Raw genomic sequence first — 26,093 nt, 5'->3', positions numbered from 1 at the left:
TAATGGGCAGTGTACAGGCAGCTTTACTCTGTATATAACCCATGCTATACCCAACCAGGAAGAGTTAGCGGGGAAAATGTGGGAAAGCTTTACTCTGTTCCTGACCTTTATTGTATTGGGAACTAAGGATCTGAAGAGAAGATGGGTCGGTGGGGTTGGAGGAATGTGAAGAAGATGGGTAGGTGGGGTTGGAGGAATGGAGAGAAGATGGGTCGGTGGGGTTGGAGGAATGGGGAGAAGATGGGTAGGTGGGGTTGGAGGAATGGGGAGAAGATGGGTAGGTGGGGTTGGAGGAATGAGGAGAAGATGGGTAGGTGGGGTTGGAGGAATGGGGAGAAGATGGGTCGGTGGGGTTGGAGGAATGGGGAGAAGATGGGTAGGTGGGGTTGGAGGAATGGGGAAAAGATGGGTCGGTGGGGTTGGAGGAATGGGGAGAAGATGGGTCGGTGGGGTTGGAGGAATGTGAAGAAGATGGGTAGGTGGGGTTGGAGGAATGGGGAGAAGATGGGTCGGTGGGGTTGGAGGAATGTGAAGAAGATGGGTAGGTGGGGTTGGAGGAATGGGGAGAATATGGGTCGGTGGGGTTGGAGGAATGGGGAGAAGATGGGTAGGTGGGGTCGGAGGGATATGGGGAGTAGGTTGATAAACATCTGTCACTAAGTTACTGTGAATAAGCTCATTAGGTTATCGAATGAGGCTTTCAATTACTTGTAATGGATTTTCCTCAGAGGTAGAGGGCAGCATCCCATGTAACTGTCACAAATACAGCACAAGACAGATGATTCTCATCAAATTGGTCAGGTTTCACTGAGCCTCTCTATAGTGGGGCAGTCACTGAATCGTCTGCGTCACTGAATCGTCTGCGATGGAAGACAAGTTGACCCCTATGGCAAGTGGTGTCCACTTAAAGCCAATGGCACAAACGGTCACCGTAGCACTGAAGTTTTAAACATCAAGGTAATTTCAGGAATCCACTGGAGAAAAGGATGGGATATGTCACTCTCTGGTTCATCCCTGCATCAGGATGGTTCCCCATCAGGATGGTTCATCCCTGCATCAGGATGGTTCCCCGTGCCATCTTCAAGGAGAGTTAGCCAGTACACAAGCTTTTGTACCAATACAGATAGTCAAATTGAGGGTGCTAGAGGATTCAAGACTATCTCAGGGTTCCCCTGGGTATAGCGTGTCATCGACTGCACATATGTGCCCATCAAGACTAGCACAGGCCAAACTGCAGTCCATTATCAACAGGAAGGATTTTTACTTCTCCTGACCACTGCAAACGTTTCCTGCAGGACACGTTTCCTGGGAAGTAGTCACGATGCCTCGACACCCGGGGGTAGTGCCAGGTACCAGACCTTGCTCCCTTGCACACCTTCAAGGATGGAAACTGGGTGACATGAACTACTCATTGGAGACATGGCTACTGGCACCTGCGAGTATCCCACACATCGATCCAGAGGAGCGGTACAACATCTGCCACCAGACAACATGAGCAACCATCAAGCGGGCCATAGGCCTTCTCAAGATGCAGTTCAAATACCGAGATCAATCTGGTGGTGCTCTTCAGCATGATCCAACAAGGGTGTCATGTGTTGTGGGGTGCTGTCTCTGCACAACTTGCCTCTGCAGAGGGGTGAGGTTATAATCAATATTGTGCAGTGTGATACCTCCTCTAACAATGATGACATGGGGCGCGATTCAGCGGCCTCATCGCACTCTACTTGGTATTGGGACGAGGTCCTTGAATCTCGGGAGAGGCCTCCATTGGGACACCCGAAACATCTCCCAAGATTCAACGGAATCTCACTCTCGCTGGGCAAGATCCAGGCGCACATATTTACATGAGCCATTCGGCAAAGCCGTGAACTGGTTGTGTTGGCCCCTCAAGAGGGTCTCGCTGGGAGGTTAAGGCCCCCGAGTGACCGGGCACTGAGCAGGGTGCTGCCCTGGCACTCCCCCTGGCACCACCAGGGTGTCTGATTTCACTGCAAGGAATTTCTCAACAAGGCCAGAAAGCGGCAAAGTGCTGTTCAGTGCCAAGAAACAACCCGTTAAACGTGCCGTTCAATGGATTTTAATTGGGGTTCGCTGAATATCACACATGGAAAAGGTGCCGACCAGGCCTATCTGTAATATGACAGACCTCAGGCACCGGAGCAAACACAATCCATGCAAGGGAGGCTCACAATGAGGTAATACAAGAACATTAAGTGATTCATGAAATCAAATAAAGCGATAGCATTCTGCAGCCCCCGTGCCACCTAAATGCTGGTCTTGCCACCAATGCTCTTATCCCACGGTCAAATAAAACAAAATCACACTGTGCCACCTTGCAGATCACTCCAGAGAAATGTCATTAATCTGACGCACACCACCAATACCCTGCCCTCCCACAGCCCTCCAAGTCTCAATACCCTCAGCCTCCGCCCACTGCTCTGCTGGGTGCTGTGCTCAGCTGGCTGCGACCCCAAAACCTCGCAAAGAATGGATAGCCACCAACATGAGTATCTGCACTAGTGGAGGATGCAGGAGAATTATGTGATTGTACACCCTATACACCCTCGGAGGGCCCCTCTTCCTCTGCAGAGGTGGGTGGCTGCCTCCTGGTCACTGGAGCTGCCTGCTCTCATCTCTCTTGTGCAGCTCAAAGACTAGGGAGAGAGTAATGTGCATTCCATCATACCCTTCAAACGACAAGTGGGCAGCTCCGTGTGACTGGTGGTGGACACATGAACATAATGATAATAACAAAAACATGAATACTATGCCTCATGTTCCTCAGAGACACTCTTGTCACCCATTCAGCAGGCCCCCCCCCCCACTTTGTGTCTCTTCTTCTGTCTCGCTGTTTGCTATGGAATGACCACCTAGCTCCATTTCCTCCTCCATCAGCTTCAGTCCATTAAACTTTTGTAAGAAAGAAAAGGTCCAATGGCACTATTTCAAAGAAGAGCAGGAGAATTATTTGCTGTTTCCAGTCAATATTTATTCCTCAATCAACACCATTGCAGTAGAGGAGAATCAGAGGGCACCCCCGTTCTGTACGGCAATAGCTACCATAAAAAAATGGTCCCAGTGAAATTGGACAGGCCAGGGACAAGGTTAAGTGCCTGAGGTAAGTGGAGAGGATTTGGGGGATGATGGTCAGATCAAGTCAGGTGGCAATCAGGGTAATTTACCCAAAAGTTAGAAGAGGTTTTAATTCTTCCAACCTTTTCTGAATTGGAGCGATCTGGTTAAAACCATTGAAGTTTGAGATTTAAAATCGTATTTTCAGATGGTTCCCAGCATGGTCAATTGACCAGAGGATGTTTGCACTTCTGGGCAACTTGCTGCCAAACGCTGACCTGTGAAGTTGCAAGGGGGATTCCCAGTGCATCTTTTTGGCAAAGCTGGAAGTTGCCCTGCAGATTAGCTGTTTTGTTTCTCCACTACAATGGTGATGATGTTTCGAAAGTACTTCATTGGCTTTAACTGCCTGGGACATGCGGTTGTCTTGAAAAGTACTATACAAATCCAGGCCTCTCTTTTTCTCTTCAGCCCCTTCCTCAGTGATTGATTGGACTTCCTGACCTGCCCCGACGTTCTCAATTCTTTAATTGTACAACCTCGCCAAGAGATGTCTAGGTGATTGGCAGAGAGGGTTCTTAACGGTACAGAAAATTGAACCTATTTGGATTTATACTAAATTAAAGATAACAAGGCAGGGAATGGACTGTGAGTAGACCACTTTGTATCTGTGCAGACTCCCTGCCTAGCACCTCCCCCCCCCCCCCCCCCCCCCCCCCCCCGGCCACACATGGACTATTTCAGAATTTATTACGTTTCCGTGGCAACAGTCGCCAGCCCATTTGTAGCTAAATACCTGAAAGCATGAGTCACATAGTAATAGTGCAGAAGAGGACAGAACGGGAGGATAAAAGTTCTACTGGTCCAGTGCAATGCTCTGGTCAGCATTTCACCTTTATCTTGAACACTATGGAAGATAAATTGAAGGACCGAGGACTCAGAGATTGAAATTTAATTGAACATTCAAATTGCAATTTAGTTGAAGTGGGTTCCCCTGAAAACTGGTAGGGGTTCCACAAGCCTTATTTCTTTTAAAGTAGCATGTTTCTTCTGCCATCACTCCCTTCTGGGGGCCAGTTTAGCTCAGTTGTCCGGACGGCTGGCTTGTGATGCAGAGCGAGGCCAACAGCTTGACGTTGCAACACTTTACACTGGGTGGACCATCCACTAAGTGCCAGCTGTGGTTCAGTGGGCAGCACTCGAGCTACGTTGTTAGGTTAGAAGTCCCTCCAGAGACCAGAGCACAAAAGAAACCCTATCCTGACAGAAGGCTGCATGGTCGGAAGTGCTGTGTTCCCAAATGAGAATTATAATGAGTAAATTTCAATAGGACATGGTTTGGCACAACATGAATTGCAAAAGAAAAACCTGTCAATGAAATAAATTGATAATTTAGAAAACAAAATTATGAAAATGACCATAAAAAAAAGTACCAGGCCGCAGAGTTAACCAGGGTTAACTCATCAAACAGATTTTTGTCTTTTTGCTAAAGAAACAAGAGCTAGCGTGAGACAGATTAGACCCAAGTTCTGGTCACCAGGGAATAGTTGGGGGTGACCTCTGATGGTGCACAAACTCAGCAGAATTTAGATGACAGCGGGGGTCAGTGGTGGGCTGCCTTTCCAGCCTGGCGTTCTCTTCCTTTCCTGGTCTGCTCGGTGGATAGGTTTTTCCAGGGGGGAGGAAGGTCAAGGGGCCAGCTCACTCCCAGTCTCAGTCAGACTCGCTCAACAGGGCCAGCGGGGGTTAGGGCATCTTGCTGTCATGGTGGTATTTGGGGCATTGTGAAAAGATGTGCTTCCTCAGTCTGCCCTGTCTGGGACCCCAGCCACCTTGGGTGGACTGGAAGCAGGGCAGGCTGCTGTGATTCTGCTGCTCCTCATGGCCTTCCTTGCCCGCTCCACCGCCTTTAGCCCAATGCTCCTTTTAGAGGCTGGCACTCGTGTCAGAGGAAGAGAGAGAGAGATTCAGCATGGCCAAAAGCAGAGGGAACACATGCTGTGAAAACAAAGAAAAGCCCCTGAGTGTAAGCTGCTCCTCCAATCCAATCAAAGATTATTTCTCTCCCGAATCTGCTGCTAATTGGCTCAGTGGTGAGCTTACACCCATGATTGGAACAGCATTAAATGGCGGGATAGTTGTGTGGGTGGGTGGGGGGGTTGATCCTTGCTGCCATGCTATTTCGCCAGCAGCAGGGAATTTAGCGGCTTGACTGTCCATTGGACTGCCAGTTGAGCCATTTGTGGCTAATTAATGTCACTTCCGGCCCTCATGATCATTTTGCCCACATTAGGAGGAGCCGCCATGCCGCAGTTCGGGGGGGGGGGCTCCTTAATAGGCATGCCGTGGCTCATGGAAGGCCCCCACCCTGCCTTTCCTGAGGCTAGGCGCTGGTGCTCCACCCTTCCAAGCCCCAATCACCAACACCCCAACTTTCCTGACTTAGAGGGCACCCCAGCATTGAGACACCATCTCCCTGGTCATGCAGCTTCTGTTATGACCACCACTAGAGGTAGCATTGCTAGCCCTCTGTTTGGGTGGTTCCAAAGGCAGCCTCTTAATTTGGCAGTCATCATCAGGATACCACCCCAGTCCTACCTACCACCCATCAAAAACAGGGGGGTTTCCTACTCCAGGATTCCAGATAAGCAGCAAATTCAGCCCATGCTCTCTGCACATAAAGTCACAGGTGCACTTTAATGGAAAAAGCCAGAGTCCCGTTTTGGGCACGTTTAGCGGGGTGTTTATCTGCGCCTACAGGGCTGAGGCTGTGCATACCCTCATCTCCTGCACTGGGAGCAGGAAGACATCGAGGCACCATTTCTAAATGTCGCCCTGATCTCTGGACCCCCCACTGCGGTCTCCGTACCCACCCACCCCCACTCCCAAGCCCCAACTTACCCATTAGGGGGTCCTCAAGCCCCCCCCCCCCTCATCACACTGGGCAGGACCCCCCCAGACCCGATTTTTCTCCTTTGAGGGGGAGAGCTGACTGGGGGTGATTTAACCTGAGGGTCACCACATCTCAGGCGAGGAGCGAGGTTGAGAAGGCGGGGCCTTCACGATTAACCTCAGCCGGTACGGGAATTGAACCCGTACTGTTGACCTCACTCCGCATCACAAACCAGCTGTCCAGGCAACTGAACATAAATGCATTGTTTAATTTCCACAATTTTGGGCAGCATGGTGGTGCAGTGGTTAGATTTGCTACCTCACGGCACCGAGGTCCCAGGTTTCATCCCGGCTCTGGGTCACTGCCCGTGTGGAGTTTGCACATTTTCCCCGCGTTTACGTGGGTTTCGCCCCCACAACCCAAAAGATGTGCAGGTAGGTGGATTGGCCACGCTAAATTGCCCCTTAATTGGAAAAAATCAATTGGGTGCTCTATGTGGTGATATGCATCACTGTATATACACAAGGGGTTAATGTAAATACACTACAACTAAATAACCACTAGAGGGAGCACCAGAGACGTCATGACATGCAGACATACAGCCAATGAACACATAGAATAGGACACGACCAATGGGCAGTCAAGACACCCAGAGGTGACACTACCACAAGGGGGCATTACACAACCCATATAAAAGGACAGGGCGCACATGCTCTGTCTCTTTCCACAGGAGACACTTAGAGAGTAGGACAGGGGCAGATCAGAAGCATCACACCCACCACGTGGCTTAGAGCAGACTGGTTAGTTAGACTGAGTTACTATAGCAAGATTAGCAGGAGAGTCGAACTCAGAGAGAACTGTGCTAACGGTTCAATAAATCACATTGAACTTACTTCAAAGTCTGGAGTATCTTTTGGTCAAAGCTGCCATCGAGTTGCAGCCTGTGTTATCCCAGAGTACATAACACATCACTCTAAATTTAAAAAAAGAAAATTTCCCCAATTTTCCTTCCAGATTTCCGGCTTTGTTAGGTGATTTCAGATATTCTTCCCTTTGAAATTCTCACCCTGCAGCTTTTATAGCCATCGATTTTCACTCCCAGTTGCATGTCACTAAAATGGCTAAAAGAGGCTTCAAGCTTACCTTCCCTGCAATCAGTGAGTCCATCCTGACATCTTGATCCCCAAGTCTCTCATCAAACCCCTGAGCTGCCAGTCTAACTTCAGCTTTGTATGTGCCGTGAGAGAGCACCTTTTCTGTGCACTATCACCTGTTAAGAAGGCTGGCTGTCTCTTGTCTGCAGTTTAAGTATCTGCTTTCCAATCTGCCAACTCTTTTTATTTTGCTTCCTTTTATCATCTTATCTTCCAATTCATTAGCGTGTCTTCTGCTTCTAGTGGCATTCCTAGTTTGCTCCATAGTTCCTTTTCTTGCTAATCTTCAACCTCTACTCCCCCCCCCCCCCACTTCCCCTCCCCACCCCCTTCCTGGACTCCTGCTACATGATCTTTCTTGCACATGATCAGAGTCCTGATTGCAAATTTGTGATCTTTTCCAGGAATCTCAACCTCTGTCCGGTTCACTGTCAGAACATTCTGGACGACCACATCCTTACATTATTTTTCTCATCCAGGGTTCCTGTCTCCTGACCCTCATCTTGCACATTTAACCAATGTTTATATCTCCCAGCAAGCTTTCCTGCTCTCCCGATGATGGTGGCATCCCTCCTCACATTGGCCCCTTCTGCCATGAATGTTACCTTTGTTCCTACTTTGGATAGTTGTCCTTGAGGAAATAGCCTTATCCTTTACCCAGTGTTACTTTGTTCATTGTCAATTTACCATTGTCTCTATTTACCACAGTCAGCTCCACATAATTGCCCATTATGTGCACATGTGAAATGCACATCTCTTTACACTCTTATGTCTTGTTCAAAATCTGTAAAGGTATAGTCAGTACCAATTAGCCTCGAAGGACGGACCCTAATATGCTTTGCAATTACTGCTTTTCCTTCACTGATTAGAACTTTGCCGGGGCCATTCTTTCCCCACTTTTCTTTTGTAATATACCAGTTCTCCCCGTTGAAACGGAATTCCTGTTGGCCTTGTGCAGTGCCGTAAGGCTCACCACCTTGCCTCCGAAACTTCAGCTTTAACAAAAGAACAAAGAACAAAGAAATGTACAGCGCAGGAACAGGAACATATGTTTAATAGAAACATATGAAAAAATAGGAGCAGGAGGAGGCCATTCGGCCCTTCAAGCCCGCTCCACCATTCATTATGATCATGGCTGATCATCCAACTCAATAACCTAGTCCTGCTTTCCCCCATATCCTTTTATCCCCTTCGCCCTAAGTGCAATATCTAACTGCTTCTTCAAACCATACAATGTTTTGGACTCAATTGCTTCCTGTGGTAACGAATTCCACAGGCTCACCACTTTCTTGAGTGAAGAAATTTCTCCTCATCGCTGTCCTAAATAGTCTACCCCATATCCTCAGACTGTGCCCCCTGGTCTTTCTGCTTGCATGCGAAGCAGTCAGATGACTAGAGGTAGAGCTAACGCTAATCTCTTCTAGAGCAGTGGGAAGCATCTGATAGGACTGAAACCATCTTTGGGTTTACTGCTGTACACAGGCTGTACCCCCAATCATTTTCAAAGAGTTCTTTGTTTGCACTGCCGCCCATGCCAGCGCCATTTGCAGTTTACAACCTGGTTGACGAGCCAGTATTTTATGTAACATGTCATCTATCTCACAGACTATTACTGAACAGGCTAGCAGCTGCAGTATGCATAACTATGATATTCAAGTTTTCACACATGTCTCAAGTTTAAGACTTCTTGAATTCTTTCACAAGAAATTTCAAACTCTCAGTGAACAACGTAATTCTTTCATGCAGTCACTGGGAGACGCATTGCTTATTGGTACTTGGAATCACACTAATTACATCGATTAACCATTCCACTTGCATTTTTCAGCTTTAAGCCTCTGCGGTCACCATCCCAGATCCACGTTTCCTCTCGACTCTCAAATTGGTTAAAAATCTTCAGATCATCGATGTGCTGAAACCTGCATCTCGCATATTGTCAATCTCAAAACTCGGCCAACATTGAATCCGCCATCGCAGAGTTTGCCTGTCAATAGGAAAGTAGCTGGAAATGATTGTCTTCCGAGAAATGTTTTTTTAGGGCAGCAATCTTTACTGAGAGTCTTTACTTGGAATTGAACCCCCATCAATACTAAAAGCCTGTCGACATGAGAAATATGTGCACAATCAAGTAACTTAAATGCCAATAGACTCCGAGATGTCAAGTTCAAATCTCTTCAGTCCATTATACCATCTGCCATCGTCAATGATATATTCCCCCATGGTCTGATCATCTGTTTTCTTAAATCTATCAAAGGCTGACCAGACTTCATCCAAGTCATCCTTTTTGTAGAATTTATCCCAAAACAGCAACAGGAGGTCAAATCCCTCTTTGTTATCCAAATCATTCACTTTACATTCTGGAAAAAACTTTACTCCTAATTTTACCCTCTGCTGGTAATGATAAAGCCAAAGAATACATTCTTGTTGGTTCTGCATCACGTGATGTCTAGTGACATCAGCAGAGTGTTTGCGTGGGATTTGGAAACATCGACACCTTGATCATATGAGCAACATCCTTAATAAGCCTCTCATCGTGTTTTACAAGAATCCAGAGTGTGGGCACCTCCATACCTTTTACCTTTGCGGAAACAAAGGAACATAATTAAAAAGCCATACCTCGCTTCATTTTGCATAATGTCCACATCTCAACTTCAGTTTTCCATTCTTCATATGGTTCCACCTCCGAGAAAACAAGTGGATAATCATTTACATTTTACATAATCTTCTGTAACTAACACCTCTCAGCAGCAGCATTCTTATTGTTCCTCCCAAGGGTGAAGACTAAAGCCTTCTTCCATTTAAAAATAATAACATAATAATCTTTATTGTCACAAGGCTTACATTAACGATGCGATGAAGTTACTGTGAAAATCCCCTAATCACCACATTCCGGCGCCTGTTCGGGTATACAGAGGGAGAATTCAGAATGTCCAATTCACCTAATAGCACATCTTTCGGGATTGTGGGAGGAAACCCGAGCTCCCGGAGGAAACCCACGCAGACACAGGGAGAACGTGCAGACTCCACACAGACAGTGACCCAAGCCGGGAATCGAACCTGAGACCCTGGAGCTGTGAAGCAACAGTGCTACCCACTGCGCTAACGTGCTGAATCAAGCACCCAATCACCGAGGCCCGCCATGTTAATTCCAATAATGGTATCTGGTGAAGGAATCAGTCTGAATCTTGTCTTTTACCTCAAGCAAATTTATTCACAGACCAGACAAGAAACAACACCATGTACTTCCCTGCATCAAACTGTTCCAGCTGTGTCCATTTATACACTTTTGGAGGTTAATGATGCAATTGGCTCAACAATGTAATCGCCAAAGGATACAATTGCTGATACATTGACATCATAGACATTCAAATACACACGCTCATAGATCCTCATACAGTCAAATACTTACACACACAGTTGCATAAATAACCTCACACACAGCTTCACACTGAGTCACATAAGTACTCTCCGCAGTAACATATATGTCATAACGTTCTGATATACTCCATACTGCTTTTGGAATTTGATATATCCCACACTCCTCACTTTACATAGCGTTATATCCCACACATGTCACTGTAACTCTCTAATATACCTTACACATCTAATTGTAACTCTTTTATATAATCCACACCCCTCCCTGCAGCATCCTATACCCTTCACTGAAACATTCTTTGATATATCGAGTGGTTAGCACTGTTTCGATACCATCTTGAGTGACTGTGTGGAGTTTGTACATTCTCCCTGTACCTGCGTGGGTTTCCTCCGGGAGCTCCAGTCTTCCCATGGTCCAAAGATATGCAAGTTAAGTGGATCAGCCATGCAAAATTGCCCCTTAGTGTCCAGAGGTTAGGTGGTGTTTTGGGGATAGAGCAGGTTATGGGCCTAGGTAAGGTGCTCTTACAGTGGCTCAGTGCAGACTCGATGGGCTGAATGGCATCCTTCCGAACTGTAGGAATTCGATGATTCTGTACCCAACACAAGGTCTTTTTGTGTTTAAGGAAATAACTTGCATTTACACAGAGGCTCTCTCAAGATTTCTGAAAGCTTTTTACAGCCAATTATGTACTTTTGAAAGGTAGCAATTGTTATAAGGTAGGGACTGTGGCAGCGAATTTGTGCACAAGAAGGTCAATAAGCAGTAATGTACCATCAATTCACAGCGAGACTATATGAGCAAGTGAATGAAGGCTTTATTACGCAAAGAACTAGCCTGGCTTCTGTACAAATGAGCATCACCCACTGGGCGCAGGACTATATACCTGGCTCCGCCCACGGGGGTTCCAGCTCAATCCTTAAAGGTTATAGGTTACACAGGCGCCACATCTACTGGTGAATACATTTCACCACATTCACCCCCTGTTTAAAAAACACACAAAGTCCGACGGGGGTCAAATGTCCAGTCTATCCGGAGGCCGGATCGTACTTTTAGACCTCCTCAGCTCTGGCAGTGCGGCGGGCAGGGATGTCGTAGGTGATGGTGACTCCGAGAGCGTGTTGGTCGGAGCTTCCGCCCGGCGTGTTGGAGACAGTTGCAGGGTAGTGGTTGGCAGGTGGGTGACGGGCGTCTGCTGTGAAGGTGCGGGGGGCACTGCAGGCGTGGGGCGGCGTGGGCGCGGGAGGACACAGGAGCCCCAGGGGGGCGAAAGAGACACGATTGGTGGCGGTAGGCGATGCTGGGATGCGGGGGGCGCGTTGGCAGGGGAAGCAGCGGGCGCCAGGTCCTGTAGGGAGACGGTATCTTGCCGTCCATCTGGGTGTGCGACATAGGCATAATGGGGATTTGCGTGCAGCAGCTGGACCCTCTCGACTAGGGGGTCGGTCTTATGGCTCCTCACATGCCTCCGGAGAAGGACAGGCCCTGGGGTTGTCAGCCAGGATGGAAGTGAGACCCCGGAGAAGGACTTCCTGGGGAAGACAAACAAGCGGTTGTGAGGGGTCTCATTCGTAGCTGTGCAGAGGAGCGACTTAATGGAGTGGAGCGCGTCATGGAGCACCTCTTGCCAGCGGGGAACCGGGAAACTTCTAGACCGGAGGGCAAGAAGGACAGCCTTCCATACCGTTGCGTTCTCCCTCTCTACCTGCCCGTTGCCCTGCGGGTTGTAGCTGGTAGTCCTGCTCGAGGCGATGCCCTTACCGAGCCGGTACTGATGCACCTCATCGCTCATAAACGATGTGCCCCGGTCACTGTGGATGTATGCAGTGAAACCGAACAGTGCGAAGATGCTGTGCAGGGCCTTTATTACTGTGGCCGAGGTCAGGCCGGGGCAAGGGACAGCCAAAGGGAAGCGATAGTACTCATCAATGACGGTCAGGAAGTACAGATTGCGGTTGGTGGACGGGGGTGGCCGCTTGAAGTAGATACTGAGGTGCTCAAAGGGCCGGGAGGCCTTTACCAGAAGGGCTTGTCTGGCCGATAGAAGTGCGGTTTGCACTCCGCGCAGACTTGGCAATCCCTGGTCATGGCTCTGACCTCCTCGGTGGTGTAGGGCAGGTTGCGGGACTTAATAAAATGGACAAGCCGGGTGACCCCTGGGTGGCAGAGGTCATTGTGGAGAGCCCGCAGTCGGTCCTCCTGCACGCTGGCGCAAGTACCACTGGACAGGTCATCTGAGAGCTCGTTGAGTTCCCCAGGACGATACTTAATATCGTAAGTGTAGATGGAGAGTTCGATCCTCCACCTCAAGATCTTATCATTTTTAATCTTGCCCCGCTGTGCATTGTCAAACATAAAGGCTACCGGCCGTTGGTCGGTGACGAGGGTGAACCTCCTACCAGCTAGGTAGTGCCTCCAATGCCGCACAGCTTCCACAATGGCTTGCGTTTCCTTCTCGACAGAGGAGTGTCAAAATTCGGAAGCATTGAGGGTTCTAGAGAAGAAGGCTACGGGCCTGCCCGCCTGGTTGAGGGTAGCAGCCAGGGCGACGTCTGACGCATTGTTCTCTACCTGAAAAAGGATGGATTCGTCCACCGCGTGCATGGCTGCCTTAGTGATATCGGCCTTGGTGCGTCTGAAGGCCGAGCAGGCCTCAGCCGTCAGGGGAAACGTAGTGGTCTTAATAAGTGGGCGGACTTTGTCCGCGTAGTTGGGGACCCACTGGGCGTAGTATGAGAAAAGCCCCAGGCACCGTTTGAGGGCCTTGAGGCTGTGGGGAAGGGGGTGTTCTGTGAGGGGGCGCATGCGGTCGGGGTCGGGCCCCAGAACTCCGTTTTCCACGACATAGCCGAGGATGGCTAGCCGGGTTGTGCGGAAAACGCACTTCTCCTTGTTATATGTGAGGTTGAGGATTGGGCGGTTTGGAGGAACTTCTTAAGGTTGGCGTCATGGTCCCGCTGATCATGGCCGCAGATGGTGACATTGTCCAAGTACAGGTATGTAGCCCGCATCCCGTACTGGTCCACCATTCAGTCCATCGTTCTCTGGAAGACCGAGACCCCATTGGTGACGCCGAAAGGGACCCTGAGGAAGTGGAAGAGTCGGCCGGCTGCTCCAAAAGCTGTGTAGTGGCGTTCTTCCGGGCGGATCGGGAGCTGGTGGTAGGCAGACGTCAGATCCACCGGAGAGAAAACCCGGTATTGCGCGATCTGGTTGACCATCTCCGCAATGCGGGGGAGGGGGTGCACATCCAGTTGCATGAACCGGTTAATGGTCTGGCTGTAGTCCACCACCATCCGGTTCTTTTCCACAGTCAGGACAACCACCACGTTTGCTCTCCAGGGGCTGTTGCTGGCCTCGATGAACCCCTCTCTCAAGAGTCGCTGGACCTCTGACTTGATGAAAGTCATATCTTGTGCACTGTACCGCCTGCTCCTGGTGGCGACGGGCTTACAGTCGGGGGAGAGATTCGCGAAGAGCGAGAGGGGGGCGACCTTAAGGATCGTGAGGCTACATACCATGAGGGGGGGTAAGGGACCGCCGAACTTCAGGGTCAGGCTTCGGTGACTGTATTGGAAGTCCAGTCCAAGCAGTAGAGGGGCGCAGAGGTGAGGGAGGACATACAGCTTAAAAAGGCCATACTCAGCGCCCTGTATCGCAAGGTTCGCGACACAATACCCCCGGATCAGGACCGAATGAGATCCGGAGGCGAGGGAGATCGTTTGAGATGCGTGGTGGATGCGCAGGGAGCAGCGCCTTAACGTTTCGGGGTGTACGAAGCTCTCCGTGCTCCCGGAGTCGACGAGACAGGGGGTCTCGTGCCCGTTGACCCGGACGACCATCATGGAACTCCTCAGGTGCTTTGGCCGCGACTGGTGTTGCTAACCTTTGGTCGGTTCAATTGGCTCTGTTTTGTAACCTTTGCTCCAGAGTCGCCAGGTATCTTTATGATACCGCCACGAGGTTCAAGTTCAAGTAATGATCAATAACTCAACACACCAATTAGTAAAATTCAAATCAAAACACATTTATTATACACAGTAAATCACTACTCATGCATAAACTCTACTTTCCAGACTATTCCTATCACTAACAGGCCTATACTTAGCTTCGGACTGGCCCACTAGGTCAGAGGTCAGGGGAACAAATGGCCTTTCGTTCAGGTCCTGAGTCTGCGGGATTCAAAAGCTGGTATGGACTGGTTGCTAGGAGCCCCTATCTCGTAACGAGTGTTGACTTGAGACTTACTTGCTTGGAGGCAACAAGACAGGTCACTGTCAAGGGTTGGTTCAAGTTGCTGAGTGACCCTGCCAAAGAAGGATGATTAGAACTTGGGGGCTTTACTTTATAGTCCCCAGGGGCTTCCCGCCCTTCGGGGCGGACCCCGTACCTGGTTCCAAGTGATTGGACTACTTTCCGATCACTTGGATCGATTTCTCTAATGCTGGAGCGGTTCCCTGATCGCTGGACGGTCCTAAGTATCCGTTGGCCTTCCTTTGTCATGGCTCCTGCTGGCGCCGAGGAGTCTGGCTTGGCTTTGTTTACCTTAACTGTTGCCATTGTGCCTGGGAATCGCACATTACTATGTAGATGGCTGCTGGTTTCAGTGCTGTCTGGTTGTTTTGCAGGTTCCAATATACATGATTTCTGTATTTGCTAGTCTTTGCCTGTGTTGGCTGAATTTCCCTTCAGCCTTTGCGGTTCTCCATTTTAAGTCGGGAAGTGGCCAACTCAGGTGGCTACACTGGGCGAGGGTGACGGCGCCGAGCTGCGGGTAATCAGTGTAGTCGGAGGAATCTGGGTCATAAAATGGCGGGCCCCACAAGTCGCACGTGTCGGATTGAGCTGAAGATGGCCGCCCCCACGAGTTGCACGTGGCTGATGACGCGTCTGAAGGGGGCGTTACCGGCATGCACGCAGCCGCATTACGGGGTCTGCGGGCTTGTGAGTCCATGGGTCGGGCCTGAGGAGCTTTCGGCTTCTGGGCTTTCGATCTGGCCAGACAGACTCTGGCGAAGTGATCCTTTTTGCCGCAGTCGCGGCATGTCGCAGAGCGGGCTGCGCAACGCTGCATGGGTGTTGGCCCTGGCCACAGAAGTAGCACGACGGTCCCCCTGTCTGGGCGGGCATGCGTGCGGCACAAGCCTGTGGGTCTGCCGACATCCGCGTCGGCGGGGCCCACGTGAGGCTCGCTGCGTCCGTGGGGAACGTGCTGAGGCTCTTGTAGGCCACCTCCAACGAGGTGGCTAGTCTTACCGTGTCCTGCAGGTCGGTAGCCCCGTTTTCCAGCAGTCGCTGCCTGACGTAATTAGAGCGGACCCCAGCCACATAGGTGTCCCGGATCTGAAGCTTCATGTGCTCCTCAGCAGTCACGTCTTGATAATTAGTTTTTGGCGAGGAGGGTCAGGTTTTCCAGATATTCGGCCAGAGATTTTCCTGCGCGCTGCCGGCAGGTAGTGAGCAGATGCCGCGCGAACACCTCGTTTACAGGCTTGATGAAGCGCTTCTTCAGAATCACGACTGCTGCCTCGTACATGGCCACCTTTTCGATCAAAACTGAAATTCGATGGCTCACCCGGGCGTGGAGGAGGTGCAGCTTGCGAGCTTCGGGGATAGGCACTTTGGAGAAGCCGAGGCAGGCCTCGAAGCAGCAGAGCCAATGAGAGAAGATCCCCTTGGCTTCTGGGGCACGGGCATCTAAGTCGAGTTTTTCTGGCTTGAGAGCGGCGTCCATAGTGATGTTGTTTGTGTAATAAATTGATATACCATCAATTGACAGCGAGACCATATGAACAAGTGAACGAAGACTTTATTACAGCCTGCCAGTGACTTCTGTACAAATGAGCGCCACCCACTGGGCGCAGGACTATATACCGTCTCGGGAGGGGCGGAGCCAGAGGCGGAGCCCACCGGGGTCCCAGCTCAATCCTTAAAGGTTACACAGGCACCACACCTCCTGATGAATACATTTCACCACAAGCAGTAATGAAGTAATGATCAGATCATCTGTTTGAAGTAATAAAAGCAGAAAATACTGGAAATATTCAGCAGGTCTGGTAGCACCTATGGAAAGGGAAACAGAGTTAACATTTCAGCTCATTAGGTGAATCGTCAGTGACCTGAAATGTTAACTCCCTTTCTGTCTCACTGATGCTGTCAAACCTGCTGAGTGTTTCTCCCATCTTTAGTACTTTGCTCTTTTATTCTGTCTTAGGCATTGGGTGAAGGATATGTTAACCAGGATAATGGGAATACTCAAAACACTCTTCAAAAGTGCTGGGGCATCTTTTAGGTCAATTTGGGAAGAAGGACAGGGCTCCAGCTGAATGTCTCACCCATCAGGACGCACCACCAACTTGCAGCACTCCCTCAGTGCTGCTCTAGAATGTCAACCTCTGTTATGGGGCGTGATCTTTGCAACTCGGTTTGATCGCGGGAGAGGCCAAAATTAGGGTCCATGTTGGCCGCCGATTCGCTCCCTCCGAACACACTCCAGACATCACCCAGCCATGTCACCACGGAGACCTGCTCCACGCAGCGGGGATGCCGACCTGGCCAGGCTGCTGGTGCCATGAAGGCGAGACGGGACACCCTGCTCCAGGATGTGCATTGGAGGTGGAGGCGGCCTGCAGCCTTTCTCGCCCTGTAGCCTTTGATGCTCCTGGCAGGCGTCCACTGGAGAGCCTGGGGCCGGAGAGCCCCGGAGCCTTACCTGTGACACTGGTGTCACTCTGCCAACTTATTCTGCCCGCTGACCTCGAGATGTGCCGGGGTAAGGAAGGGGGAATTCAGGAGAGTTGGAGACCTCTGTCGTCTCACTGATGGGAGGGCCCATATCGGTCTCTGGTGCTCCCTTGTCCTGGACGGTGTCCACGGGGTCCTGCGGACTCCACAGGATGGAGTGGCAGCTGGAGTGAGCTGCAGAGGCCCCTGAGTCATCCGGGCCTGCTGGTTCTGGTGCCTCCCTACTGTCCGCACCGTGGTCTCGACGCCCTCAGCAATGCTTCTCAGTGACTGGGACATGCTCTGGAATGCCTCGGCAATGTCCCCCAGTGACTGGGACGTGCTGTTGAGGCCCACAGTCATGGCTGTCTCTGATTGAGCCACACCTTGGACACCACCACTCATGGCGTTGACGTTGTGTTCCAGGCTTTCCACCTCAGTGCCACGCATTGCCGGCACCATCTTCTGCACCCATAGCCTTTGGGACTCCTCTAATCGTCTATACACTTGCCGGAGTATCGCTGAATTCCCCTCCTGTATCTCAGGGCTGTGTCCTAGTATCTGCATTAGTCCCGGGATAACTTTGTACAGAGGCTTGGCATCTGACTGGGTCCCAGCTGCACCCTGGGATCCAGCAGACCTCAGACTGCTGACTCTCTCTGATGTTCCTGCCTCCACCTGATGTGCATCGGTAACTGTGTGGTGCTCACCAGATTGTGCCCCAGATGCCTGTCCACTAATGTTGCCCACCAAGCTGTGTGTCTCTGACTGGTGGAGGATGCGGTGTGACGCATCGATGGTGGTATCCTCGGTGCTGTCGTGCGAGGTGTTCTCTTAGGTAATGGGAGGGGGCCACCCCGAATGGGCCGGCCCATCTGATGGTGACCCTGTGAGAGAATGGACATGTGGTCAGTGGTGGCGGGTGAACTGATGCCAGGGGGCCGGTGTCAACTTACCCATGCAGCGCAGCGGAGGCTGTTGGTCTTCTTCCTGCACTGGACGGTGGTCCTCTTGGTCACGCTGCCCAAACTGAAGGCCACTGCGTCCCGGGTGGCATTGGCAGCCCTGTGGCTGATCCTCCGAACCCCTCGGGGAGCAGGGTGCCCCGTCTCGCCTTCATGGTGTCCAGCAGCCTGGCCAGGTCAGCATCCCCGATGCGTGGAGCAGGTCTCCGTGGCGACATGGCTGGTTGATGTCTGGAGTGAGTTCGGAGGGAGCGAACTTGTTAGCGTGGAGCTGCCAGGCACAGCCCAGGCGAATCAGCTGGCGGGATGGCCATTTCCGAAATGAAGCCTCCGGGGTATCATTTCTGGCCCTAATCGGCATTAGATACCGGCCGTGGTCTACCCAGGTCGGAAAGCATCCGGGAAGTCGCACCCGCTACCGCACTTGGTGCTTCTCCAGTTAGATCGCGCCCCTGATCTCAAGTTCCTGCAGTGGGACTTGAACCAGCAATTTCCTGACTTTGAGGCGAGAGTGCTATCAACAGAAGCAAGGCTGACGTTTGTTCATAATTTAGAATGTAAAACAAATGCTCAAAATATTGACACTCGTATTCTGTCCAATAACTCATCAGAATTCAGCGAACTATGTTTTTGTCTGTCACATTCGTGCTTGTGAAGTAAGCAAAAGGAATTAATTGATCACATTACTGACAGTATTTTTGATGAATGATATTTACTGGGTCGGCCGCTTGCTTATTTGTTGCACAGGAATACATAAATCCACAACCAATTTGTTTTGTTTTCTGCCTCAATTCTGAACCACCAATTACTGGGCCACAAAGGTTTCTGAAGTAAATCTCTGTGGGCTGGCTTATGGGTAGATTGTGTGTGCGATGCCTATCGGATTTTTTTCCAGCTGGCTTGCTAATTGTTCACACTCGCACTAGTGCTTGCCGCAGACGAGAACCAGCTTATTTTTTTGCCCCCCTCTCTAACAGCGTGTGGATGTGAGTGACTCCTGGAGCCTGTAGGAAGTTCCCTTATAATTAACACCCAGCAGCTGGCTTGTGTTAGGGACGTCAGGCTAGAATGTTAGATCGGCACTCGCTTGATCCCCCCCCCCCCTCTGTGCATTATGCAACAGGCTGGGCGGAGGGGGGGGGGAGGAAAGAAACGGTTGGGGTGGGGTTTGAATGGAGGAGGGGGAATGAGAAATGCATGCTGCTCGAGTGACTGAGGTGTGTGAGTGAGTGTGTGTTTGTATGTATGTGAGTGTCTTAGACAGCAAGCAATCCAGCTATATTTTGTTAACTCCAACCTCTATGCAGGAGAGAAAAACACACACATACACACAAACACACACACATACATACGCACACATACATACAATCAAGACTTTGCTGCTGCTCTGCTGAATGCTGCTGATCACCTTTTGAAGATGGTTGTGAAAAGTAACCCATCGCCCCTCTTGTCTTTCTCTCACAGTGATTATGTCATCGAGGAGAAGACAGCAGTGCTTCAGAAGAAGGAGATCGAGGGATATGGCTTTGTCCTCCGAGGAGCTAAAGGTGGGATTTGCTGCATTCCTGATTCCCTTATTTTTCTTTTGTGAAACATCCAGCCACATACAGAGCTGGGATTTTAATGGTGCACAGCTGAGCGGGAATGTGTGTTTTTTTTTTGCCTTGAGAATTATTCCCGCTGCTTGTGCCGTCGCTTGTGAATCTGTCCAGTTTAACAGCTTGTTTCAGCGTTACTAGCCTAGTCTCAGCATCTTCAATCTTTGACAGACTTGCAACATGATGAGGAACCATTGTTATATCCGTGTTGTACAGATGGACAGGGTGAATTTATGCTTCACCACGGACAACGTTCTATTCATCGTGCTCTTCATTGTTGCAGGCAGCAGGACTGCAGCTAGAAAGGGACAACAGAGAGGCCAATTGCATTTTTCTTGAAAACTGACTTATGCGAAACACTGGTGTAAAAATATGGTCGACACATTTCCCTGTTTTGCAAATATTTCAGGGCGAACTATGTAACTGCTCTGGGAAAGGAGGTTTATTAGTTGGAGGACAGAATCCCTGTTAAAAGCAGTTATAAGCCCGAGGCATCGGAGCTTTTCTCCCTAGTGCAGTTGTTCCAACAGGCTCGAACGATGATGTTTTAAAAATATAGTTAGAATGTGCCTGTATATATACTTGGCAGAAAGCGCCACTTCAGTTTGAGTGTGTGCACTTGTATTTGTGTCAGAGCCTGTGGCACGTGTGCGTGTGTGTGTGCAAGTGCGTTAATGTGTGCACGCAAGTGAATGACCACACACCTCGGCACGTGTGCCTACACAAATTCACCTGTCCAGTTATTGATGCAAAAGAAAACTATTCCTGTCACAATATGTACAATGCAGATATTCTCATACACGGGAATCCCGTAATGGTATCACCATTCATAATGGCATTACACACAACATAACTGCCTGCCCTTTCTGTCTGTGTGTGTCCATCCCTCTATTGTATGTAATGGGATTCACTTTCTGTCGATCGTATACAAAATGATTCACTGTCTTATCCTCCATTCTTTATAGTGGCATTTATAATGTCTGTCCCTCTATGTAAGTGGATTAGCCATTCACCTTTTATTGTACAGAACAGTATTCACTGACCGTTCCTTTATTGTATAAAACAGGAATCACAGTCCATTCCGCTACTGTATGTAACAGTATTTCGCTGCTCATTTCTGTCTTGTATTAAAGAGGATTCACAGTATGTTCAGCTATTATATATAACAATATTTCATGCTCACTCCTCTATTTATATAGAACTGGATTCACTGTCCATTCCTGTATTGTATAACACAGTATTCACATCTCACTCCACTATTATATAGAACTGCATTCACTGTCCATTCCTATATTATACAACACAGTATTCACATCTCACTCCTCTATTATATAGAACTGGATTCACTGTCCATTCCCGTATTGTACAACACAGTATTCACATCTCAGTCCTCTATTATATAGAACAGGATTCACTGTCCATTCCTGTATTGTATAACACAGTATTCACATCTCACTCCTCTAGTATATAGAACTGGGTCCACTGTCCATTCCTATATTGTACAACACAGTATTCACATCTCACTCCTCTATTATATAGAACTAGATTCACTGTCCATTCCTGTATTGTATAGCACAGTATTCACATCTCACTCCTCTGTTATATAGAACTGGATTCACTGTCCATTCCTATAGTGTATAGCACAGTATTCAATGATCACTCCTCTATTATATAGAACTGGATTCACTGTCCATTCCTATACTGTATAACACAGTAGTCACATCTCACTCCTCTATTATATAGGACTGGATTCACTGTCCATTCCTATATTGGATAGCACAGTATTCACATCTCACTCCTCTATTATATAGACCAGGATTCACTGTCCATTCCTGTATTGTATAACACAGTATTCACATCTCACTCCTCTATTATATAGACCAGGATTCACTGTCCATTCCTGTATTGTATAACACAGTATTCACATCTCACTCCTCTATTATACAGAACAGGATTCACTCTCCTTTCCTTTGTTTTGTAGGACAATATTCACTGCCTTGTATATAACAGGTCTCACTATTTGTCCCGTTATTTAATAGAATTAACTATTCATCCCTCCATTGGATAAAGTGGGTCGTATGGTAGCACAGTGGTTAGCACTGTTGCTTCACAGCACCAGGGTCCCATGTTCGATTCCCGTTTGGGTCACAGTCTGTGTGGAGTCTGCACGCTCTCCCCGTGCCTGCGTGGGTTTCCTCCGGGTGCTCTGATTTCCTCCCACAGTTCCGAAAGACGTGCTTGTTAGGTGAATTGGACATTCTGAATTCTCCCTCAATGTACCCGAACATGTGCCGGAGTGTGGCGACTAGGGGCTTTTCATAGTAACTTCATTGCAGTGTTAATGTCAGCCTACTTGTGACAATAATAAAAATTATTATTATTAAAATGGGATTCACAGATCATCCCTTTGTTAAAAATAGGTTCTCTGCCTGTCCCTTCATTGCATAAAAAGAGATTCATTATCCATTCCTCTAATGCCTAAGGGAATTTATATCCTGATCCTCTGCTGTATATTTTATTTAGAAACATAGAAAATAGGAGCAGGAGCAGGCCAGTTGGCCCTTCGAGCCTGCTCCACCGTTCATTATGACCATGGTTGATCATGCAACTCAATAACCTGATCCTGCCTCCCCCAACCCCCCCCCCCCCCAATATCATTTGAACGAACGGCTATCCATGGGGCTTGAGTGTCGATGACAAAACCAGCACTTATTGTCTATCCCCAATGGCCTTTGAAAAGGTGGTGATGAGCCACCTTCTGAAACAATGATAGTCCACTTGGTGCATGTCCACCCCACAGTGCTGTTAAGGAGAGAATTCCAGGATTTTGACCAGTGACACTGAAGGAATGGCAATATAGTTCCCAGTCGGGATGATGTGTGAGTTGGAGATGTACTTGCAGGTGGTGGTGATCCCATGCATCTGCTGTTCTTGTTCTTCTAGGTATTAGAAGTCACAGGTTTAGAAGGTGCTGTCGAAGGATTCTTGGCAAGTTGCTGTTGTGCCTCTCGTAGATGGTACACTCTGCAGCCACTGTGCACTGCTGATGGAGGAAGTGAATATTTGAGGTGGTGATCGGGATGCCAATCAATCAGACTGCTTTATCCTGGATGGTATTGAGATTCTTGAGTGTTATTGGAGCTGCGTTCATCCAGGCAAGTGGAGCGTATTCCATCACACTCCTGACTTGGGCCTTGTAGCTAGTGGGCAGGCCTTTGTGAGACAGAAGATCGGTTACTTGCCACCAAATTCCCAGCCTTGACCTGCTCTTGTAGTCCCTATATAAGGGCTGTTCCGGTGAATATTCTGGTCAGTGGTAATTCCCAGGATTTAATGGTGAAGAGACTCTGTGATGGTAATGTGGCTGAATGTCAAAAGGAAATCATTAGACTCTCTCTTGTTGGAGATGATCATTGTTTGGCATGTGAGGCACAAATGTTACTTCCCACTTAACTAATCAAGCTGTATGTGGAGACAGACTTCATTAAGTAGACAGTACTGAACACTAGGCAATGATCAGTGAAAGTCTTCACTTCTGACCTTTTGGTTCAGGAGTTGAGCGGCCTTAGCGGAACCCAAACTGAGCATCGATAAGCAGGTTATTGCTGTCTAAGTGTCAGTCACTTGATAACACTGTCAAAGAACCCTTCCATCACTTTGCTGATGATAGACAGTGGACTGATGGAGCTACAATTGGCCAGATTGGATTTGTTATGCTCTTTGTGGACAGAATGCACCTGAGCAATTTTCCACGTTAAATCCTTGTTGTAGCTGTACTCGAACAACTTGGAAAGAGTTCTGCTCGTTCTGAAGCCCGTCGTCAGTGCTACAGCTGGGATGTTGTCAGGACCTATAGGTTTTGGAGTATCGGGTTCCGTCCACTGTTTCTTCACGTCTCATGGAATGAATCGAATTGGCTGAACACTGATGCCAGTGATGCTGGGCATATCGAGAGAAGGCCAGGACGGATCATCCACTGGGCACTCCTGGCTGAAAATAGTTGCAAATGCTTCAACCTTGTCCCTTAGACTAACACGATGGACTCAGCCATCACTGAAAATGAGGATATTTGTGGAACCATCACCTCCGGTTAGTTCTTTGATTGTCCATCACCATTTACAGCTGCATGTAGCAGATAGGCAGGGCTTTAACTTGATCCATTGTGTGGACCCATTTAGCTCTGTCTATAACATGCTGCTTTGATTCTCTAGCGTGCATGTTGTCCTGCGTTACAGCTTCGGAGGTTGGCACCTCATTTTTAGGTACACAAACTGCCATGTTCTCCAACAATCCTCATTGAACCAGGTAGGTCCCTTTAATTAATGGTCATGGCAGAGTGAAGTTTATATCAGGCCATGAGATTACAGATTGTGATTGAATACTCTGCTGCTGTTGATGATCCACAAAGCCTTGTGCATGCATATTTCTGAGCTGCTAGGTCTGTTCTGAATCTATCCCACGTAGCATGGTGGTAGCGCTAAATATGATGGAAGGTGCCCTGAGTATGAAGAAAGAGCTTTGCCTCCACAAGGCCATTTAATGGTCACTCCTACCAGTACTGCCATGGAGAGATGCATCTGTGGCAGGTAGATTGGTGAGGATGAGGTCAAAGTACGTTTTACCATCTTGTTGGTTCTCTCACCGTGCTCAGGTTGGCAGATATGTCCATCAATACTCAGCTAGTTTGGTCAGTAGTGGTGCTACCAAACCACTCTTGGTGATTGACATTGAAGTCCTCCACCCAGCTTCCTCAATACTTCCTCCAAGCATTTTTAAAATGGAAAAGCACTGATTCTTCAACTGAGGGACAGTGACGGTGATAACCAGCCTTGTCCATGTTTGACCTGAAGCCATGAGACATAGAATCATAGAATCCCTTCAGTGCAGAAGTAGGACATTCAGCCCATTGAGTCTGCACCGGCCCTCTGAAAGAGAACCCTACCAAAGCCCAATTCCACCGCCCCCCCCCCCCCCCCCCCCCCCGTCCCCGTCCCTGTAACCCCATCTAGGGGCAATTCAGCATGGCCAATTCACCTAGCCTGCACATATTTAGACTGTGGGAGGAAACCCACACAGACACGGGGAGAATGTGCAAACTCCACACAGTCACCCGAGGTTGGAATCAAACCTGGGTCCCTGGGTGGTGTTAGGCAACAGTGCTAACCACTGTGCCACCGTGCCGACATTACGGGGTCCAGAGTCAATGTTGACGACTCATGGGATCACGTTTCCCAACTCCCCTCCGGTAGCGCTGTCCTGCCGGTGACATGGGACATCCCAGAGTGGTGATGGAGGAGTTGGCTGTAAGGTATGATTTGTGAAGTGTTACTTTATCAAGCTGTTGTTTGACCCTTCTGTTGAACATCTCTCCCAATTTATAATGGAACTCACTGTCCGTCCTTCCATTGTCTTTTGCATATAGCAAGATGTAGGGCGTCATTCTCCGACCCCCCAGAGGGTCGGAGAATGGCCGTTGGCCGCCGTGAATCCCGCCCCCGCCCCCGCCGAAGTCTCCGAAGGGAGAAAAGTCGGCGGGGCGTTAATGGCGCCGCTGCTGCGGAGAATGTCACGGGTCTGCGCAAGGCAGCCGATTTTCGGCCTGCCGATATTCTCCCTTCCGGATGGGCCGAAGTCCCGTTGACGTGATGACCGTTCACGTCGACGTGAATCAAACCTCCTTTTCATCGGCGTGACCCGGTGCTCCAGGCTCACGCCGACCAGCTTGGAGGTGAGTGACAGCCTGGGGGGTTGGCTCTGGGCAGGCAATGCCGTGGCCGCAGTCTGATTGCGTGAGGAGAGGTGTGTCTCGGGTTGTGTGTGTGTGTATGCGGCGGCGGCGGGGGGGGGGGGGGGGGGGGTGGTTAGAGTAGGCTGGGCTCTGGGGGAGTGCCGGGAGGGGGTCCGTGCCGGGGTGGAGGTTGGGGGGGGGGGGGTCCGTGCCGGGGTGGAGGTTGGGGGGGGGGGTCCGTGCCGGGGTGGAGGTTGGGGGTTGGGGGAGGTCCGTGCTGGGGTGGAGGTTGGGGGGGGGTCCGTGCCGTGCCGGGGTGGAGGTTGGGGGGTGTCCGTGCTCGGGTGGAGGTTGGGGGGAGGGTCCGTGCCGGGGTGGAGGTTGGGGGGGGTCCGTGCTGGGGTGGAGGTTGGGGGGGGGTCCGTGGCGTGCCGGGGTGGAGGTTGGGGGGGGGTCCGTGCTGGGGTGGAGGTTGGGGGGGGTCCGTGCCGTGCCGGGGTGGAGGTTGGGGGTTGGGGGGGTCCGTGCTGGGGTGGAGGTTGGGGGGGGGTCCGTGCCGTGCCGGGGTGGAGGTTGGGGGGGGTCCG

General features: G+C 49.8%; 1 protein-coding gene across 5 annotated transcripts in view; it reads left to right on the top strand.

Annotated features, from left to right (window-relative positions):
- The window catches only part of LOC140387908 (SH3 and multiple ankyrin repeat domains protein 3-like), a 1,536,301-nt gene that overhangs the window by 1,247,146 nt on the left and 263,062 nt on the right, over positions 1-26,093 (top strand). For all 5 annotated transcript variants that reach the window (XM_072471211.1, XM_072471213.1, XM_072471209.1 and 2 more), the window contains exon 17: positions 19,645-19,727. In XM_072471211.1, the coding sequence (XP_072327312.1) occupies positions 19,645-19,727 (83 nt within the window). The remainder of the gene's footprint in view (positions 1-19,644; positions 19,728-26,093) is intronic.

Source organism: Scyliorhinus torazame, chromosome 13 (genome assembly GCF_047496885.1).
Source record: "Scyliorhinus torazame isolate Kashiwa2021f chromosome 13, sScyTor2.1, whole genome shotgun sequence".
NCBI lineage: Eukaryota > Metazoa > Chordata > Chondrichthyes > Carcharhiniformes > Scyliorhinidae > Scyliorhinus > Scyliorhinus torazame.
Note: the sequence above shows the minus strand (reverse complement) of the source record. Positions and strands in the feature narration are given on the sequence as shown.